At 53.3% G+C, this 19,649-nt stretch overlaps 8 protein-coding genes across 8 annotated transcripts; 4 read left to right on the top strand and 4 right to left on the bottom strand.

Moving 5' to 3' along the window:
- Window positions 1-343: 343 nt before the first annotated feature.
- BZA05DRAFT_386242 (uncharacterized protein) lies at window positions 344-2,843 on the bottom strand. Its single transcript, XM_051482474.1, has 7 exons — window positions 2,206-2,843; window positions 2,106-2,145; window positions 1,846-2,044; window positions 1,631-1,787; window positions 1,563-1,577; window positions 1,081-1,460; window positions 344-1,025 (listed from the first exon to the last, which is right to left on the bottom strand). The coding sequence occupies exons 1-7, from the start codon at window positions 2,429-2,431 to the stop codon at window positions 555-557; spliced, it is 1,488 nt and encodes a 495-aa protein (XP_051342788.1). The 5' UTR covers window positions 2,432-2,843; the 3' UTR covers window positions 344-554.
- Window positions 2,844-3,856, bottom strand: BZA05DRAFT_386243 (uncharacterized protein). The gene is made up of 2 exons (XM_051482475.1): window positions 2,981-3,856; window positions 2,844-2,934 (listed from the first exon to the last, which is right to left on the bottom strand). The coding sequence occupies exons 1-2, from the start codon at window positions 3,702-3,704 to the stop codon at window positions 2,921-2,923; spliced, it is 738 nt and encodes a 245-aa protein (XP_051342789.1). The 5' UTR covers window positions 3,705-3,856; the 3' UTR covers window positions 2,844-2,920.
- Window positions 3,857-5,038: 1,182 nt separating this feature from the next.
- Window positions 5,039-7,523, bottom strand: BZA05DRAFT_386267 (S-adenosyl-L-methionine-dependent methyltransferase). The gene is made up of 13 exons (XM_051482476.1): window positions 7,201-7,523; window positions 7,044-7,122; window positions 6,899-6,954; window positions 6,640-6,824; window positions 6,567-6,584; window positions 6,485-6,499; window positions 6,379-6,424; window positions 6,234-6,313; window positions 6,116-6,165; window positions 5,852-6,050; window positions 5,733-5,766; window positions 5,524-5,660; window positions 5,039-5,441 (listed from the first exon to the last, which is right to left on the bottom strand). Exons 1-13 carry the CDS (start codon window positions 7,228-7,230, stop codon window positions 5,408-5,410), a joined length of 963 nt encoding a protein of 320 aa, XP_051342790.1. The 5' UTR covers window positions 7,231-7,523; the 3' UTR covers window positions 5,039-5,407.
- Window positions 7,524-7,875: 352 nt separating this feature from the next.
- On the bottom strand, window positions 7,876-10,030 carry BZA05DRAFT_386295 (S-adenosyl-L-methionine-dependent methyltransferase). The gene is made up of 14 exons (XM_051482477.1): window positions 9,755-10,030; window positions 9,580-9,673; window positions 9,461-9,516; window positions 9,387-9,400; window positions 9,154-9,324; window positions 9,066-9,083; window positions 8,983-8,997; window positions 8,884-8,929; window positions 8,746-8,825; window positions 8,642-8,691; window positions 8,391-8,589; window positions 8,295-8,328; window positions 8,093-8,229; window positions 7,876-8,039 (listed from the first exon to the last, which is right to left on the bottom strand). The coding sequence occupies exons 1-14, from the start codon at window positions 9,776-9,778 to the stop codon at window positions 8,006-8,008; spliced, it is 972 nt and encodes a 323-aa protein (XP_051342791.1). The 5' UTR covers window positions 9,779-10,030; the 3' UTR covers window positions 7,876-8,005.
- Window positions 10,031-10,792: 762 nt separating this feature from the next.
- Window positions 10,793-12,240, top strand: BZA05DRAFT_441464 (uncharacterized protein; the record flags this gene model as incomplete). The annotated part of the gene is made up of 3 exons (XM_051486663.1): window positions 10,793-11,541; window positions 11,625-11,893; window positions 11,948-12,240. 3 exons carry the CDS (start codon window positions 10,793-10,795, stop codon window positions 12,238-12,240), a joined length of 1,311 nt encoding a protein of 436 aa, XP_051342792.1.
- Window positions 12,241-12,717: 477 nt separating this feature from the next.
- On the top strand, window positions 12,718-14,463 carry BZA05DRAFT_386306 (P-loop containing nucleoside triphosphate hydrolase protein). The gene is made up of 4 exons (XM_051482478.1): window positions 12,718-13,145; window positions 13,206-13,219; window positions 13,280-14,236; window positions 14,286-14,463. The coding sequence occupies exons 1-4, from the start codon at window positions 12,964-12,966 to the stop codon at window positions 14,330-14,332; spliced, it is 1,200 nt and encodes a 399-aa protein (XP_051342793.1). The 5' UTR covers window positions 12,718-12,963; the 3' UTR covers window positions 14,333-14,463.
- Window positions 14,464-16,243: 1,780 nt separating this feature from the next.
- On the top strand, window positions 16,244-16,745 carry BZA05DRAFT_415549 (uncharacterized protein; the record flags this gene model as incomplete). The annotated part of the gene is made up of 4 exons (XM_051485315.1): window positions 16,244-16,384; window positions 16,429-16,473; window positions 16,545-16,616; window positions 16,650-16,745. The coding sequence occupies 4 exons, from the start codon at window positions 16,244-16,246 to the stop codon at window positions 16,743-16,745; spliced, it is 354 nt and encodes a 117-aa protein (XP_051342794.1).
- A 1,078-nt stretch (window positions 16,746-17,823) lies between these two features.
- Window positions 17,824-19,248, top strand: BZA05DRAFT_415550 (uncharacterized protein; the record flags this gene model as incomplete). Its single annotated transcript, XM_051485316.1, has 1 exon — window positions 17,824-19,248. One exon carries the CDS (start codon window positions 17,824-17,826, stop codon window positions 19,246-19,248), a length of 1,425 nt encoding a protein of 474 aa, XP_051342795.1.
- Window positions 19,249-19,649: the final 401 nt, after the last annotated feature.

Genomic DNA, 19,649 nt, shown 5'->3' on the forward strand with positions numbered 1-19,649 from the left:
GATCCCACGTACGTCATTAGCTGCAACGCCTGTAACCACACCAACACCAAAACGTGCAGCCCGTGCATGGAAGTGGCGAATCATGATACCTAGCTTTTCCGCCTTTATGGCATCCAATTCGCTAGGTGATGGGAAGGATGGTCTCGGCTTGTTTGACGGTGTCGTTAGGAATGCTCGGATTGCTTTGCTGCCGATATTACCGTAGGCGCTGCTGACGCCTGTATCACCATGCGCGGGGTTGGTTCACCGTTCACGGAAGGCGAGCAACGGATTCGCTGCAGATATGGATATGAGTTTCATGGGATGGATTGTGATGGATCATGGATGTAGATATGGACGCAAACATCAGGGCTCCGGGCTTTGGGCTCTTGACTCGCGGGTTCACTGAGACAAATGGCGTTGACAGGTCATGCACACATGAAACTAAATCGCCATTTAAATGTAACTCCAACTTTATAGAGATCCATCCCGAACAAGCAAGAAGAAAACGCTACGATGCCGACCTACAGGTATCACCTCTCCACGACCCCGTCACCAGTAACACACAAGGGGAACTAGCTCGGAGAAGCAGGCGGGAAGTAGTCGCCGTGAATCACGCGAACCTCATCGGGGGTGGCATCCATCTTGCGTTTCTCGTAGGCCTCCTTGCGTTGCAACGAACCCTCTGGGCCCGGGTCTTCGCCGTACGCTGGATCTCCGTCGACTCGGTCGAGGACGATGGTGGGTGCTCTTCTGCGGCCCATGGGCCTTCCGTCGTCGCCGATCCGTATCTCGTCCGGCTGCGCGTCCATCTTTCGCTTCTCGAACGCTTCCTTCCGCTGCAGAGATCCGTCTGGGCCAGGGTCCTCACCATAGCTGGGGAGCTCGTCGACTTTGTCGATGACGATCGAGGGAGCACGCTTGCGGCCAATCGGCTTCTCAAAAGATGGGTCGTCGTCTGGAATATCGAGGGAAGTGGACAACTTGAGATTATCAAGACTCTTGAGGATATCCGGATAATATTTCCCTCCGACATCGGTGTGCGACTGTGCTTCTGGTCAGCTGGGCTAGTTCGGGAGAGTTTAAACACGGCTGTAATACCTTGACCCGGTTGGTGAGAGTAGCATCGCCCAGCCTCTCAAACATATCACTCCTGAAAGTCATCTCGACATCGTTGCCCATAACCTGTTTCTTCAGCTTCCGCACCTCCTCCGGAACTTCCATGCTCTCGAATCGGGCGTCATAGCTGATACCTTGGAAGAAAGGAATCGAGTACCGCGGACCCTCGCCGGCAGCAGGGGAGAGTACGCGGTGGGTGGTCGAGGCAATCACACCACCGGTGATAGCTTCCAAACCTTGTCCCATAGCAACAACAAAGGTCCCGTCTATTGGTGGGCAGGAGATCCAAGCGCCTTCTGAGTTCTGAACCTGGAGATTATTGTGCGGTGGTACCTGGAGTAGGTAGGAGGAGAGCATTGAGTCTAAACTGTCAGTATTATTAAACGATTTGAGTAGTACGGATAGCTCCACCCATAAACGTGGCAATGGCGAGCTTTCCGAAAGGCAGGTATGAAAGGGGGTACCTTTGTGTGGTCCTACTATTCGGTCAAATCAGCTAATCGCTCAAAATTGAGGTTTGGGAAGTACACACCGCCTTGAGCACTCTCTCCATCCTGCTGAAGCTCCTCCATGTCCGGGTACTTGACGAGCTTCAGCTTATCTTGCCTCTTGGTTCCGCTCGCACTCTCTCCGATTCCTTCGAAGAACCGCTCGAAAGCATTCGTTGGAAGTCCGACAGCTTCGGCGATCTTAAAACTCAAGTTAGCCCCTCTCCATCGAACAATGCAGGCTCGAATATCGACATACCAACGATGTAAAGTCGGTGCTCAGCTCACCCATCTGCTCGATGTACTCTTCGATTGTCTTCCTGAACCCGGGAATGAGATCGTCTTTCGGCCATTGATTCGGTCCTCGCAACTTGCGATATCGGGGCTCGTCGTCCGAAGGGGAGGGAAGCTCGGTAGCAAGGTCTATCTGCTCACGGTAATCGGTCGCGTGCTTCGTTCTGTACGTGTACTTCAGTAATCAGGACTCGACCGGTTCACAGGCATGAGGAGGTGACGCACATCTCGTTGCCAAGTTTCGAGTATCCCAAGAAGTGGGGAGCTGTAAAGCATCTCACCATCAGCAGCTATTTCATCACAGATGATGAAGAGATGGACGGACAATTCTTCATCTCCAACCGCAACTTCTCCTCTGTTGGTAGGTCAAAGAACTCCTTCGTAAGACGGATTACATCCTTAACGAGCTGTGCATCGACGTCGGTGTTCTTGATGTAGAGGAATCCGACCTCGAGCAGCGCCTTCCTGAGATCCTCAAGGAAGGCGGGCTTCGTCGCGGGGTCTTTAGCGAGGGAGAGGTCGAGGATTGGGACCTCGGTGAAGGACGACATGGTTGATCGAGGGAGGTGATCGGGCTGGGGGAGGGAGCTATCTACGGAGTTGGTGCGGTGGTGGTGGAGAGTGGGATGATGGGATGAAATGATAACCTCGTGCTCTTGCCTCTTCTTCGTCTCTTTCTTCTTCTTAGAACTCTTCCGCTGCGGTCTGTCTCTATCTCTCGCTCGTCACGCTGTCCCTCCCCGCTTTTCTTTGTGTTGAAGCGTTCCCCGTTTCTATGCACGCCCACAGCACAGCCCCACTCCGCTGTCGGATGCTGCCAATCATGCCGATCCCCTGAATGACAAATCGGGAAATACAAGCGACCAACGCCGACCATATCGAGAGGTGAGGGATGCTGGCTTGGCTGGCTGGCTGGCGGGAGAGAGGCGTGCGAATCCGATTGCCCCACAATTTTGCCATCATAGGTATCTACGAGCGAAAGCACCACGATTCACGGTTATGAGCAATTGGCTTGATTAGATTTCGTTGCGGAGTAACTATTAGAGCTTCCCACGTTCGTTACACTAACTCCACCCTTGACGAGTTCGCTAATTCCGAAGGCATGACCACCGTCGCCGGCACCGGCTGTGTTGTCGTCCGAGACCTCATCTCCATCACCGTTGGCCGAGTATCCAGCTCTTTGTCGCTGCAAGTGTCAGCCCTCTCTTTTACCTTTTGCCGCCGCAGGTTCAATGTCCTCTTCCTTTGGTAAAACACTCCCACTGCCGCAGTAGCCAGAATGATAACCGCAACGATCACACCTCCAACCACACCCCCTACATTGATGCTCGTCTTGCCCCCCGACTTCTCCACGTCACCCAGCACAGCGACGATCTTCCGCTGCCCGTCATCCATCTTCCCAATCACCGCTGGCGCTAAACTCCAGCTCTTCCGCTCATAATCTACGAGCAGGTAGTTTTGGCTCAGATACACGCCGCCGAGAATCGGCACCACATCTCCGCTCCCATCGTCCTCGGGATCCGGCGCCACAGCAACCATGATCCTCGATGCGTTCGTAACCGTATACTTTCCCTCCTCCTGGGCGGTCCCACGTTCCTGCGACACGAGCTCATAGTGCGGGATAACGGTTGTATGCCCATTGCTGAGCACGACCGTAAGATTCTGCATCAAATGCTCCTTACTCGGCGGATACGTCTGGTCGGTGAAGTTCGCGCCCTCGCCTGGAACATGATGCGCATGCTCTGTGATCTCCCAGAACCGCTGCGCCATCGCGCGCGTGAACGTGAACGAGTTCTGCAGCGGGTCGACACACGCGCCCACCATCGCCGCCTGGTCCGCAAACACCGAGTGCTCGCTGCCGTTCCCCGTCGTGACGAAGATATCCTTCACAAGAACCTGTAGCGGACACGCAGACGCACGCAGATACTCCGCGTCGACCGAGAAATTCGTCCAAGCGCCGCCGCCGCCGCCGCCGCCGTCAACGCGCGCCGCATCGTACCCGCCAATCGTCAGCGCCCCGTCCACGCCCCTTAGCTGCGAGCGCGACCCAAAGAACAGCCCCCACACGCCACTGGGGACGACCTTCTTGCCGACTAGGCGCTGGATAAAACTTCCGTCGCGCCCCAGCGCCAGCGCGCTCTTATTATCCGAGTCACGGCGACTCCACACCTCGACCGGAAACTCGTCGATAGCGGGAACGCCCTCGAACTCAGCGCGGGCGTACCCGCGGCTGACGCTCTCCTCGGGATCGTAGCCGTCGGTGGCAACGACACTCCAGTTCCCCGGCGGCGCGAGCCGGAAGTCCGCCGCCGACCGCGTGTCGAACAGGCTGCCGCTGGCGCCGAGGCACCCCGTTTCCGCGGCAGTGTCGTTTCCGTTGCCGGTGCCGTAACTGCAATCGCGCGCGTTGCGGATCCGCGTGTTGGCGTATGTCGTTGTGCCGCGTAGGCCGAGGCGCTGCCCGCCCAGGAGAAGCTCGATCCCTCGGTTTATACCCACGCCGTCGGTTAGGGTGATGTTTTTCCACGGGAGGGAGACGGGGGAGGGGGAGACAGTGGATATGACGCCGAGTGGGAATAGCAGGAGGAGGAAGGGGTGGACCATCGTGGAGGCGCGGGAATCGGTTGCGAGTGATACATCTTTGCGAACTTTTCCTTGGATGCAGCGCTGGACGGTGATACTGCGGATTTATACCGTTCCTGCGCTCCCCTTTTCCGCCCTTCCATCCTCCTTCCCTCGTTCCATCCTTCCCTCGTTCCTACCCCCACCGTATTTTATCATACATAGTGAGGTTGACTCACTGACCTAGCTTCCTCCCCAAGTTCCCGGACTCTGCAGATTGCAGATGGGTGTTTTAGGGCTGTTGAATTTTAAGCGGACATAGATATTCCACATACTACATGGTGTCACTGGAAGTGGTACCTGATTTGCTGAAGAAGCGAATTCGCGGGTTAAAGGTTTAGCCAAATAGTTATGAGCATGTATGTAGTTCTGATGCATGCGCAACTTTCGCTTGCACATACGGCGCACACAGCCCCCGGAGGGCCGGGGCACCGCCACTGCGCACTCTATATACCGTACTCGAGCACACATACATACAAATACTATATATTAAAGCCTGTAGGCTGTCCCTTGAATCTTCCTCATAACCGAGAGGTCACGCCCAATTGCATGGAGCGGTGGGACACGTGGTGGGTGTTTGCAAGGTCGGCGTCGGCGAGAAGATAAGCACTGGTGGGTTTTAAAGTACCTCAGTTCGATTCAAGGGAGAGGACATATGTAGAGTAATCTACTGTATGCACCCCAAGCAAGCCGGGGCAAACGCTTGACTACTCGCTCGCTCTGTGCGCTCATTACATCGTGTGTATCATACTCTAGTCGAGTCCGGCTTTGCTTCAAACACCCCTCTATCCATGATCCATCCCGGATATGTACCGTAGCTGTTCCAATATTCCATGCCCTCCTGCCACTTCCCCACTGCACTCGTCCCCGGCAAAGTCCAACCAAGAGCCCAAGACATGTAAGCATCAATTCTCCGGTTTCCGCCCATAAGCGACATAGCTGTACCCCAGCCCGTCAGCTCTCGCCAAGTTCCAACCATAGTTATCCACAACCTCCCCGGCAATCCAGTGGGCCAACTCACAAACGGTTGTAGATATGATTATTCCGGTCCTTGGCTACGTCCGTCGCCAGACGAACGCGCCTTTCGGCCTCTGCGGGATCCATCTTCAGGATTCGAGTGAATGCGGCGAGCGAGTAGGCTTGCAGTCCTACTTCCAACTATGGGGGTGTGAGAATCGAGTGGGGGCTAAAGCTGGGGAGTGGCTGGGGCTGGGAAAGAAAGGTAGGTACCATCATCAATGTCATTGCACCGAGCTGCTTGAGCCTTTCCGCCATGTCATGTAAGCATCTACTCGGACGGAACGGTGGAAAGGGGTGGGTGGATGTATTATGTATTGGACTATACATACTTCTTATCCTTCGGCCACGGCCCCAGCGGCTGCTTGTAACACACCTCGGTGACATCCACGAACCCCGCCTGTTCCAGCCGCTCCTTGAGCACGCCGGGCTGCGGAAACGTCCGGCCGATCTGTGACATTGCGTCGACGATCATGTCGAAGGAGGCGCGCAGAGGATTGTCTTCCGGGATGTGGCCGTCCGCTGAGTAACCTGCGGTCAATGTGCTCGCGGTTAGTGGGTGCGTGCTCTGCGTAGGAGGAAGTACTGGGACGAACAGGTGCAGCCGAGCTCGGCGGTCTCGATGTAGCCGCCGGGTGTCAGACACCTGTGGTGGCGGTAGCTGGTCGTCAGCGGAGTTTTTGTGATTGGTGGAGAAGTGGTGGGAGGACGAACCGATATGCCTCTGCCAGCACCGTGGACCAGCTGGATATACTCGCGGTAATGTTGCGCAGGTGTATGAAGCCGAATGTTTCCTGACAGGCCGTGAGTAAGTTGGAGATGTAGGAATAGATGGTGTATGTATGTAGGTACTGCATACCGAATCGTACGTCCACTCTTGTTCTGCATCGTCTACCATGAATCGACTGGCGGGTATGGTGAGCAAGACTCCTACAGCGGGGGAGCATGCAGGTTTGGCAACTTACCAGTTCGGCGGAACCCTAGTTTTCAGACGCTGTTAACATGGCCGTTTGATATTTACATCCGGATTCAAGACCGCAAGCTCACCAGACAGGTTGAATTGGCCTGCGTACACCATCAGCATCCCCCAGTCAGTCGTATGGGTTTTCGGGTATCTTACGTAAGATCCATTCCAATGACCTCCGCATCTTCATAAGTGTCCGCCATATCAATCGCCCAAATCCCGGTTCCAGTTCCGACATCCAATATTCTCCCCGGCTTGTTTCCAATCGGCGCGTTGTGCAGCCGTCCGTCCATCATGTTGAGGAATATCTGGTGGTGGAGGTCCAAGCGGTCTTGCTCGATCTACTAAGACGACAGACGGGGCTGTTAGCAGCGAAGTCGGCGGTTGGAAGGGGGGGGGGAGAGTGCTGGCCTGCCTCGTCGGTAGGGAGAAGATTTTTGTCTTCCCCATAGTAGGTGTGGTAGCGGCGGCCTGGCCGTGGAGAACAGGTCAGGTCAATCGAAGAACCTCAGCTCGGCCCGGCAATACGCGCGGCCGCGAAGGTATGGATCACTATGTACCGTTCTCGAATATGTGCTCGTTGATCGAGTCCGTCAAGCTCTCAGTTTGGCACATGTAGTAGTAGTCACTATCCTCCAACTGCCCAGTAGCCACGGCAAATCGGTCAGCTCCCTACTCATCATCACCACTGACCAGCGCAAAGATGGGAGGGCAAACGCTGGTATCGATCTCAATTTCCGAAGTCATCTTAATAAAGCTCGCGATAGCTGTTGCGCGCGCGCGGTGCAGTGGGAGTGGCGCGAGGCGAAGCTCCTTTATACTTTTGCTATCTGACAGGTCGATTCCGAGCGAAGGTGGAATTCTTCATGCAGGAGAGGACGGCCGTTTGCTACGATACTCAGTGAAGCTCTTGCGCGTGGGGGCCGTATGCGGGGGGTGACCCGGTAAAATGTAGACTTCGTATCGTGAGGTGGCTACCGATTCGTTGTAGGGAGGGACAGCCAACAAGATGCTCGTGTGTAGTTCGCGCTGGATCCCTGATGACAGCAACGTCGGGGCAAGGAGTGGGATCGTCACGTACTCCGGTAAAGGTGGCTTCAGAGCTGCAGTAATGTTACGTCATAGCCTATTTGACAATATCGGTGCTCCCTGCCAGACAATTCCACTTCACTACTCCATGATAGTTTCGAGGACGACTCAAGGAATCGATCGTGAACTCATTTTAGACGCGCTTGACAGCCGCGCTATCTCTAACAATGTCTTACTTTAGTGCCGAGCTCGCACATTTTAGGCGTCACAATCGTGCTAGTACACTCTGCGCCACATTCAGCAGTATGTACCAGCTGTGCATTAGCCACATACATGTATGTATTGCGCTACATACGTTTGGCCCTTCGACTTCTTCATTTTCAATACAGTATTTATTTGTCTGTATCCCAAAATTACGTGTAATCTATAGAAAAGAAAACAGCTTTGCGTGCTCTTCATATTATGTACTCTTGATAATCTAGCAGCCACTGCACTACTCTGCCGGCTTCCGCCCGTATGCAACATAGCTTCACCGCGTCAGTTATCAGACTTTACTGGCGGAAGGGCTCGGAGAACGTACTACATGCTGTGGGTATGGATGCTCAGATCTTTAGCAACCTCCTTTGCTTCATGGATGATCTTTGATGCCTCTCCAGGATCCATCTTGAGGATGCGTGTGTACGGTGCGATCCCATAGGCTTCGATTCCCGTGTCCAACTGCCTTGCAAGTGTAGTTTTAGTAGAGACAATTGACCGTGGGTAAGAGAAGGGTGCTTGCATACCATCACCAAAGCCATTGCGCCGATTTGCTTCATCCTATTCAGATGCGAGGTTAGATATCATCCAATCTTGTCCCCGGTATGTGCAATCTCCCAGACCTTTTATCCTTCGGCCAAGGTCCATACGGCTGTTTGTAGGAGAACTCCTTCACATCGGCGAACCCTGCCGCTTCTAGTCTTCCCTGGAGCGTACCAGCCACGGGAAACGTACGACCAAGTGTTTCCAACGTGTCTATGGTCAAATCAAACGATTTCTTGAGCGGATTTTCTTCCGTCATTGTGCCATCATCGCTGAAGACTTTGTGGCTTGGTCAGATGGTAGCATTTTACGGCTTGGTGAAGAGACCTACGTCGGCCTCCCAACTCGCCGATTTCCACATAACCTCCCGGCTTAGTTGCCCTGACTCAACTCAGCATTACCCTCGATCGCCGGGAAAGTGGAGCAGGCTAATACCGATATATCTCACTCATCATTCTCGGCCAGTCTGATATACTGGCTGCAAGATTCCGGACATGGATGAAATCGAAGCTCTCCTGAAACATATCAGAAGCAGCACGCGTACGGCAGTTGCCACGTAGACAGGATTAGTACCGCCCGATATGTCCACTCGAGCTCTGCATCGTCGACTTCGAAGCGGCTTTTATGAATCAGCTTCGTTCACGAATCACGATGTGGGCTTCGGCGATCTACCAATTGGGTGGAACCCTATACAACCAAAGTCAAAGGTCTACGCAATGCCATTACTCCCCGGATCGTGTGTTTTCACTGCGTACCATTTCGGCTGAATGGGGCTGTTACATACGATCGTCAGCAATTCGTCACAGCAGTATGGACGTAGTGACTCGTCTTCTAGCGCCTTACCTCAAATCCGTCCCAATGACTTTCGCGTTGGGGTATGTGTCGGCCATATCAACCGCCCAGATGCCAGTGCCTGTTCCAATGTCAAGAATCCGCTGTTTGCCGGAGTCAATTGGAGCTGCATGAAGCTTCCCGTCCATCATCGATAAGAACACTTCGTGGTGGAGGTCAAGCCTGAAAAGCTACGTGAGATACTGTGATGATCCTCGTGCCATGTCAGGACGGAGACTACATACCGGTCCTGTTCGGCCTGTACCCGGGATGTCAGCAAGGGGACCGACTTTTAATCTCGGGAGTGGGGGCCTCGTACCTCGTCCACTGGTAACATATTCTTGTCATATCCGTAGTATGTGTGATAGCGACGACCTGCCTCGATAATCTCGTCAGCTTTTCCTATTCAATTGCCGCCGCCAAAGACCCCGCCATCACCATTCTCGAATATGGTCTCATTGATAGAAGCCCTAAGGCTCTGCGTGCTAGTGACGTATCCGTCTGACGACCAATCGTTGACCTCCATCTCCATCTGTCGTCGAAAGAAGCATCAGTGGAGTTAGCCTGCGCCCTAAACGATCGCGCGTTGTGTCTATACTACCATATCGTCTACCTCGATTAATCCCTGCGAAGCCATGTTTGTGCAGTGTGGGGTGCTGTTCCAGGCCGGTATAGTGCGATTCAAGGGAGCTTGTTGGAAGGATCAACGCGTAGTTACGCTTGAGCGGCGAGTCCCTTATATGTGCCCCGTAGTCCGCCCATATGTTTCCCGCACACGGTACTTTAACCATGCGTAGATACTGCACTGTCAGCTATGGCTTGCATCCCAGTCGCTAAACATCCGCGTTGATTGGTGGTGTCTGCAGAAGAATATCGTAACCCTTGCTGCAGTCGGGATGAAAGCATGATGTGGTGGATACCTACCCCGCGATGTGGATCTGCGTTTGCTGCTTGGGTCGTACGCACTGGGATATGAGGTAAATGGCCTCGGGAACTCAAGGGAGAACTCGAGCTCGAGCTCGAGAGACTCCGGATAGCTCCCAGTTTCACAGTTCGAACGGGCCCTTACTACCGTTGCTAGGCGCGGCATAAGCGGAGCTGCTGCTAAGCGCGGATCCAAAAAATTCATCGAAATCTCGAGGCCCCCTGGCAGGAGATATTGGGCTGTACATCTAGATATGGACCGATATAGTCACTTAGACATGTAGCTCACATACTAATTATCCAGGTACAAGATATCTTGAACTTAATCAAACAGTGTCTTTTACAGCTCTTACGACGGGACGGGAGAGATAGCGCTTGATGATAGACATGTCGTCACAAGGAGGCGTAGACTCCAGAGTGCCCAGCACAGCGAACCGCAGTGAAAAACGACTTTTCAGATGCCTACAAAAATCACCCGGGGAGACGAAGACCGGGGCTGACAGGTGTATGAAGCTCTCACCAGTTCTTTTTATATAGTGTAGATCTGGTCGAGGGTTTTGGCATGCCTGGTCACTTTTGAGGTCATCTACGGCGTATACTACCCTGTGCCTACCGGTACCGCATATGGTGAGCGGCATAACAGTTCGCCGACTCTGTGACTCAGTTATATGTCGACCATTCCAGCATGATGCCCAACAGTCGGCCTCCGTCTCATTCTGCAGCAACCATGTCTTCCTCTCTTTCCAAAGCAACAATACTAATAACTGGTGCTGGCATCGCCGGACCAACCCTCGGCCTCCAAATCCTGGCCCACCCTCTCCTCGCTGCTGGCTTTCACCCGCTCCTCCTCGACCGCCTACCGCTTCCTCCCGCACCATCAGCGTTCGAAACCGGCGCTCCGCCCTACGCTTCCGGCGCTTCGCCCTACGCTTCCGGCGCTTCGCCCTACGCTTCCGGCGCAGGCGTAGTTCTCTCTAGCAACGACTTACACTCCCTATACGCCCTTGGCCTGAAGGGTGACTTCAACACGATTTCCGAAGAGGGAATGACAATGGACATCTGGCGCGCAGATAGCAAGAACCCCGCCAGACCGGGCAGGTACCTCAACCGACTGGCGTCCCCATGCTGGGCGAAAGATGTGGATTCTGGGCTTAGAACTGTTGAGAGGGCGAAGCTGCAGAGCTTACTGGTGCACAAGTACATTAGCAAAGGCGGGGAAACTAGGTGGAATGCGAATGTTGTGGGTGTGCAACAGACTTCGTCCGGCGTTGATGTGCTTCTGGAAGGGGGAGAGAAGGTGGCGGGAGATCTGGTGGTGGGTGCTGATGGGGTCTGGAGTTCCATCCGGAGGGCGTTGCTGAATGGGGATGATGAAAGGTGGAAGCCGGAGTATCAGGGGTCGACGGCATTGCTGGGAATCGTGTCGAGGCCCGACGTGAAGAATTATGAGCAATTGGCCGGAAAGGGTCGTATTGTGTATATCGATGGGGGGTTTTGCGGCACATAAGCGCTTCCGAACGGCAGGCAATACTTCCAGGCATCTGCGACTACGCCTGAAGGGCCCGCATCGAGTACGAGACGGTACAGCTAGAGGGTTATAAAGCACAGTTTTCCACCGGGGGTTATTCGGCGGAGTCGTCGTGGGAGGTTTTGCGGAAGTATGAAAACGTTTGGCATCCCACATATGGCACGTTCGGGAATGTATTCAAAGCTGCCGAGCGGATGGGCAGAGTGGTTTTCTGGCAGCGCATCTGGAGGGAAAACGAGATTCAGGGCCGTAATATGGTCCTCGTTGGCGATGCGGCGAGATGTATGGCGCATGGTCAAGGTGAGATTTCTGGCCTGGCCACGGGGTGTCCTCCTGGTATTGACGAGGTCTCAGGTGCGAACTTCTCAATCGAAGATGTTACAGTTCTTGCCGATGCCTTGCTCAACAACTCCGCAACAATCGACCCAAGCACAAATCAGAAATCATTCGAAAACGCTCTGAAGGAGTATGCATCACAATGCGTTCCGAGATCCAGAAAGGTAGCAATGCAATGCTATTGGAGCAATATGATCAGCCAGGGGGACAAGTGGTGGTCTGGGTGGCTAAGAGACTTCCTTACACGAAAGGTCAAATGGACACCGATAATCGAGAGTATTGTTCTCCCTAGATCTGTTGACGGGGCTTAAAAGCTGACCGTGACAGGCTAACAAAAGCTGGAGGGAAAGTCCCAAGTCAGGATTGGCTTTTTGGAGCGAGGTTCAATATCAGGCTAAGGAAAGAGGGAGAAGGGCCACCGAAGATGTTTGTTTAGGACCAAGGACAATAATGATGCGATCCCCCGAACTTCTGCTGCCGTCGTATGAGAAAGTTGAAGCAGCCCACTGGGTGCTCCTTCATTAACCTCAAAATTAGAGTCATAAATTGTATTTCAACCCAAAAAAACTCGGTTATGTCCATCAATTGCTTGCCACTACCTCGACCTCCCGAACGCGGTCATCAACGAAGTTGCTTTGCCGGCATTCGGGATCGAAGCCATTATGATATTCCTTATCGCAGGATGTTCGGCAAGATCCGAAATGCAGGGCCCAACTGTAAAATAGCACACGTGACACAGCCTAATTTTGCTTCACTCTGCTAGTGCCCATGCGTCACCAGCAATAATTCTTCGAATACAGATCGAATCGGTTCCTCACAGGCTTCTACGCCCTCTCCATGAGCCTATTCCCTTCCTTCCGCACAACCGTGATAAAAACATAAAATTCTGCTCAAAATGGCCCCCACGTACCCCACACCCGGGTAACGGGCACCCTAAACAGCCCACTTTTCAGAGCTCTCTCGTCCTTATCCCAACCAACTCCATCCTTCCGTCTCTTCTTGATTTGCCTCGTACTGTCTTCATTCTCGCCGCAATGCCTCCCAAGAAAGCCCTCGTTGAAGCCGCCAATGTCATCCGCTTCGGGCGGATGAAGAACCACCTGAAGATGGGAGTGGTTGGACTGCCCAACGTCGGAAAATCCAGTCTTTTCAACCTCCTCACCTCGCAGGCCGCTGCCGCGGAAAACTACCCTTTCTGCACAATTGAGCCGAATGAGTAATTGAACCTCCTCTCCGCGCCGCTTCAATCCGGCTAGTGCTAACGCGTATCCCACAGGGCGCGGTGTCCCGGTATGTCTCACCAGCAGCAAGCAAGCCATGTCCGACCCCGCACTGATTGATCCACAATAGTCCCCGACGCCCGGTACGACTACTTGACACAGATCTGGAACCCTCCGTCCAAGTACCCCGCGTACCTCAGCATCACCGACATCGCCGGGCTGATCAAGGGCGCGTCCGAGGGCGCCGGTCTCGGCAACGCTTTCCTCTCGCACATCCAGGCCGTTGACGGAATCTACCACGTAGTGCGCGCCTTCGAGAACGACGACGTAGTGCACGTCGACGATTCCGTGGACCCCGTGCGCGACCTCAGCACCATCAACAGCGAGCTGTGCAAGAAGGATCTCGAGATCGTGGGCAAGGGGATTGAGACCGAGGCGATTAATGTCCGCAAGGCGCAGGGCAAGGCGAACCCCCTGTTCGCCGAGTGCGCGGCAAAGATGCGCGATCTCCTCGAGAAGTCCACCCCGATCCGCGATGGAAAGTGGAGCGCCGCTGAGGTCGAGATGATCAACGAGAAGTTCGCGCTGATCACCACGAAACCGATGATCTACCTCGTCAACCTCTCGAAGACCGACTACATCCGCAAGAAGAACAAGTGGCTGGCGAAGATCTCGAAATGGGTGCAGGAGAACGGCGGTGGCTCGCTTATCCCCATCTCCGTCGAGTTCGAGCAGGCGCTGTGGGAAAAGCGCGAGGACCCTGCGGCCGTCGAGGAGTTCCTGACTAGTGCGGGGGTGCAGAGTGTCCTGCCGAAGGTTATCACCCAGGGTTTCACGCAGCTCGGCCTGATCTACTACTTCACCGCCGGTGATAAGGAGGTCCGCTGCTGGACTATCCGTGACGGAACGCTCGCGCCGCAGGCGGCCGGCGTTATCCACGGTGACTTCGAGCGCGGATTTATCAAGGCCGAGGTGGTGGCGTACGAAGACTTCAAGACCCTCAGCGCGGGAAAGAAGGGAATGACCGAGGTCAAGGCGGCTGGAAAGTACAGACAGGAGGGAAGGACATATGTGGTCAATGACGGAGGTATATTTTCCACCTCTCACGTTTTGGTGCAGGAACTAACCACAAATAGATATCATTCATTTCCAGTTCAATGTCACGGCGCAGAAGAAGAAGTAGATTGTTTATCAGTGCTTCGAATGATGGGTACGAGTAAAAATGGGCGATTGGAATGTATCTAGATACCTCAAAATAGACATGATACCAGTGGGAGTGGCGAAATACTCACTACTTCCGTAACGATCACAACGTATCCTCTGAAACGAACCTCCATCACTTTACGTGACGAGCTTAGTGATCTTAATTCCCTTTCCCTACTGCTTTTGGTCCATGTCCCAGCAGTACGGGGTGAACCATAGCAACCATGCCTCTGTGGTGGGGCCTGCTGTGCTATCTATATCTAGGCCTCACGAGTCACATTACTGGTCTTCTGGAACCAAACGGCATCGGTATCAAAAACATCTTCCAAACTCATTATTTATCCGAAAACCAACCAAAACCAACCAGAAATGCAAAACACTTCCCCATATCCGTCCAATCTGTGTCAATGTGGCATCTTTCGGAATCAGCTATATAACAGGAAAAATGATGGCAAGTAGTCGCCTTGAACTTGCTGATGGTGAGAACCTTGTGCTAAAGGCGGGAATCTTGTGTCCCCCCTCCGCCCTCCCCCGTCCCCTCCCCTCCGCCACACCCTCCCCTCCCCTCCCCTCCACCACCACCACCAGGTCAACTACGACACTTCCATCTGCATCCAAAATAATGAGCCAACACATCACTCGAAACAACTCCCGCTCATCCCTCTTGCGAGATGGCCGTGAAGGGCCATGATCTCCTTTATTCGTTGGTATTCTTTCAGCTGTGGTCAGGATGCAAGATTCGGCGGGCCGTTTAACGTATTATTAAGCGTGCTATCAAACCCCTCAGTGGACCGGCACTGTCCTCGATAATACTGCCCTGATCCAGCGCCTGGACTTTGGGTTTCGGGGACCGATTGGATCGATGGTAGGCCATATGGTCCCGGCAAACAGCCACCATTGATCCAATCTGTCACCGAAGCCCAAAGTCTAGGCGCTGAATTTGACGGTTATCGTTCGGGTAGGTACGTTCAACCAATACCGGGGGATGTTCGGATACCCGAGGAAGGGTGTGACGCCCCAGAACTAACAGTAGTATGCGTCAGATCCAGATGGGTGGTGTTACCAACCGTAGGCTCAAGCGAGTGACCGCGAATGATGTTTTGGAGGTATGTTGTGAGGGACTGTACGCCAGACCACAAAATTGAAAGCCAGAGACAGGTGTGACGCAGCAAAACATTCCAAGTGGGTGACGTTACCAGCCCTTGATGAAAGTGGAACATCCAGAGTCCAGCCATCCGAGGAAGATGTGCATGACCGGGCGTAGTCAAAGCTGATACGACGTAAAATGAGGGTAAACAGGCGGTTTCCACCAGCGTGAACTGCAGGAACGTCGAGGAAGGGAGTGACGCCCCAGAACGATCCAAATGGGTGACGTTACCAGTCCGTCAAGAAAGTTGAACATCCGGATCCTGGCCTTCCGAGGGCAGTGTGAATCACTGAGCGTAGTCAAAGCTGATCTGATGAAAGGATGAAGATTCCAAGAAGGTCGAGCATCTGGATCCCGGCCTTCCGAGGGCAGTGTGAATCACCGAGCGTAGTCAAAGCTGTTCTGATGAATGGATGAGATTCAGCATGCGTCTTGAAAGGAGGAGGATGACGACGATGGAGGTTGAACAGTCATGACAAGTTATGGGGCAAGATTGTGAAGAGGGCAGTATAGCTGATGATAGTATCATACCAGAACCCACAACTCTCTGTGTTTTCCGCACCCCGCACCACAAGGGACCATTATAGTCCAAGCATTCCAAGGTATTTGTGTGCGGGGCCGGAGGCGACAGCGGCTATGAAAACGTAGGACTCGTAATCCTATGGCCGGGCGAGCATGTAACCTAGAGGGTGTTGCCGGATCGTTTTCTAGGACGAGGTGAAGGAAACCAATTCAGCCACTGCCATGATCGAGAGAGGGGAGGAGTATGATGATGAGGATGACGGGGATGAGGACGAGGACGAGGACGAGGACGAGGATAAGGAGAATGAGGAGGATGAGGAGAATAAGGAGGATGACGGTGAGGACGACGACGAGGAGGAGGATGTCAACTTACTATTCCGCTACATGCGAGCTATTTGTCGTAAAAGAAAAGTGGAGTCTTCATATCAGTGGCCATCCAAGGGCTAAAACTGGTACGATGAAAGGAAAGGTGGAGGAGGAGTGGGAGGGATAGAAGTCTAAGAGGAAGAAGTATAAGGGGTAGATATCTGAGCAGGAAGAGGAAGAGGACGAGGATGAGGAGTGGGAGGAATGGACATCTGAGGAGAAGGAGTGGGTGGGATAGATGTCTGAGAAGGAGGAGGAAGAGGATGAGGAGGAAGGGAATGAGGAGGGGGAGAAGGACGAGGAGGACGAGGAGGACGAGACCGAGCAGGATGTGAGAGTACTGTTCCGCTACATGTGAGCTATTTGTCGTGAGAGAAAAGTGAAGTCTTCATATCATTGACCATCCGAGGTCTAAAACTGGTACGATGAAAGGAAGCAAGAAGGAAAGTGAAGAGAGAGGGTAGAGAAGGAAAGAGAAGAGAAGAGCGAGAGAGAGAAAGAAATAGCCTCCGCAAATTAGGCCTGTGCCTAATTCCCAACATGGTTCACAGCACAAGAGGGCGTGTAATGTTGTTGTGGCCAAATCCACCAAATCAGTCATATTGTTGCCATTTCAGCTGGATGAAGTCTATTTGGTTATCCATCCGAAGGTTTCTATTCAAGCATGAAGGCCCCTTTCAAGATCTCGAAAATGGTGATGTTTGTAGGTTGGTTTTGGTTGTTCATACGAGCTCACTCGGTATACAGTTTTTGTGTAGTTTCATCCTGTGACGACTTGGACAGTCCCCATACGGGAGCCGGAAGAAAGGGAGGCGGATATGAGGCGAGGGGAGAAGAATACTCCGAGGTTGAGAAGCCTGGATCACTCCCGCTGTTCCTCCCCACACCTTCTTTCGTGGAATATCCTGATGGAAAGGCAGGAGGCGAGGTGGGGTACGTAGTAGGGGGCGCAACCTGGTTCTTTTTCTTAATATTGTTTCCTTGGTACTTTGTACGATTATCGCTAGGATAGGGCGGGCCGGTGGGTAGGGGAAGCCACATCGGGCCGCTCGATGAAAGTCGGCAATCAATGATTAAATAAAAATAAAAAACTTGAACAGACTCTGGCGTATTCCATGATCTTGATACATGGTCGAATGCATTCTGATTTCACGAACAAAATTTACCATAATCATCTAGATACATGGCTGGATTCTAGGTAGTCAAAATGAAGTCAAAATGAAACTAGCTTCAAACGATCGATCTTACCGTATCACAGGCAACTTGCTGAATCTTCCCTCGACCCATCCCGCAGAATCTTTTGTCTTTTCCTTCCAACACACCAGTTTACTCTTCCTCTCTCTACCACCATCTCATACCCTTCCTTTTACGGCGGTACTGCCCTTCCCTTTACAGCGGTACCGCCCCTTACGACTATCATCACTATCTCTTTCGACATGTCGTCTCAGACCCCACCGCGCCCGCACATCAGCAGTGGGCTTCTGGACTCGATCAAACACCTCCCGCCACTGATCTCTCTCACTGACGAACATTTCCCTCGTTGGTCGCTTGAGCTGAAGCAGATCCTGAAGGTTGTGGGCCTGTGGCAGTATGTTATCGGCAAAACCAGCGACAATCGTCTTAGCGTTGTCGTTTGGCCTTTTGACAACATCGTGGACGAGATTCGCTGCAAGCGGCTTCAAGCAAGTGGACTCATTCTGATGGCGATGAAGCCTGAATTGAGAAAACATTTCACAAACGAAAGATACGACGACCCTACCGAGCTGTGGACGTCGCTCAAGAGTCTCAACGTGGACGTCATGAAGCTCTACAAGATACCGCCGCAGATTGCGATACCAGTACCGGTCCGAGCCACTCCCGCCGAGGTACAGGGGCACCTCGCTGTGGCCGCTCAGCGTTTTGAAGTAGATCACTGGAATGCTATGGCCCCTACTGCAGCCCCCCCGACGGTTGTGGCTCTCACGAATCAAGCACCCCCGAGCCGTCCTTGCTGGAGCGTAGGATCCGTTGAACCTACTCTGAAACCTGTATGGATCGACCCGTCACCGAAAAACACTCCGTCTCCTGCTTGGAACTCGCCTAGTGCAAATCCGAGCTCGCTGGGGATCCCTGCGTGGGATCAGGGACGCAGTTCCCCCGCAGTTGAGCCTGTGTGGGACAACGTCTCTCCAGTCAGACCGGCTGTGTCTGGTTCGCCCGCCGCCAAGCCCGCCTGGGACTGCAACTCCCCCGCCAAACCGAGCTCCCCCTTTGCCTCACCTGTCTGGGGCTCCATCCACGGATCTATCAATGCGGGCTCTATACATGTTTACAACTCGCCCGCCACCAAGCCCGCCTGGGAATCCAGCTCCGCCGTCAAACCGAGCTCTCACCCTGCCTCACCTGCCTGGGGTTCCATTCGCGGATCTAGCAATGCGGGCTCCGTACATGCTTGTAACTCGCCCGCCTGGGACACCAGCTCCCACGCCAAACCGAGCTCCCCCTTTGCCTCACCTGCCTGCTCCATTCGCGGATCTGACAATGCGGGCTCTGTACATGCTTGTAACTCGCCCTCCACCAAGCCCGCCTGGGACACCAGCTCCACCGCCAAACCGAGCTCCCCCTTTGCCCCACCTGCCTGGGGTTCTATTCGCGGATCTAGCAATGCTGGCTCTGTACATGCTTGGAACTCGCCTGCCGCAACCAACAACTCTCCCTCCATTCGTGGTGCCTGGGACAATGCCGTGATCTCTCCCGTTCGCTTCAGAAATGGCAGTTATTGCGATGGAAACGCCGGAGAGGCTGGAAAAGATGCGGTTGGAGCTGATGGAGGCGAAGCTGACAAGTGGGATGCTAACAAGTATCGGGTCGACTCATGGTAATGATTAATCGACGTTTCGGATGCTACCGTAAGCAACTCCCAGTCCACGGTGACATAGTTCCAATGTTGATTGAAGTTCATCACAGGCCTTTTGCTACAGTATCATCGCACATCGACAGTGATTCCTTTGTTTGGATAGAGCTGGATGTGCCATGGTCTTCTTCAATAGGTGCATCATTAGTTAACGTTCGTTTTACAATCACCAGTCAGTCGTCAACGATCATAGCAAGCTTTTTCTCCTATTTCCTAATCAGGGCATAATCCGTATATTAAGCGCGGAACATGTCTTTAGTTCTCGAAACACAATTTCCAATATCCGTCATCAGCCACAGCTATTTCTGCATTCTGAAATCCGCTTAGTGAACCAATCGCTGCAGTGGTTGCATTAGAGATGAGAGTTGG

Source organism: Tricharina praecox (assembly GCF_024521635.1).
Source record: "Tricharina praecox strain CBS 144465 chromosome Unknown BZA05scaffold_3, whole genome shotgun sequence".
Taxonomy (NCBI): domain Eukaryota; kingdom Fungi; phylum Ascomycota; class Pezizomycetes; order Pezizales; family Pyronemataceae; genus Tricharina; species Tricharina praecox.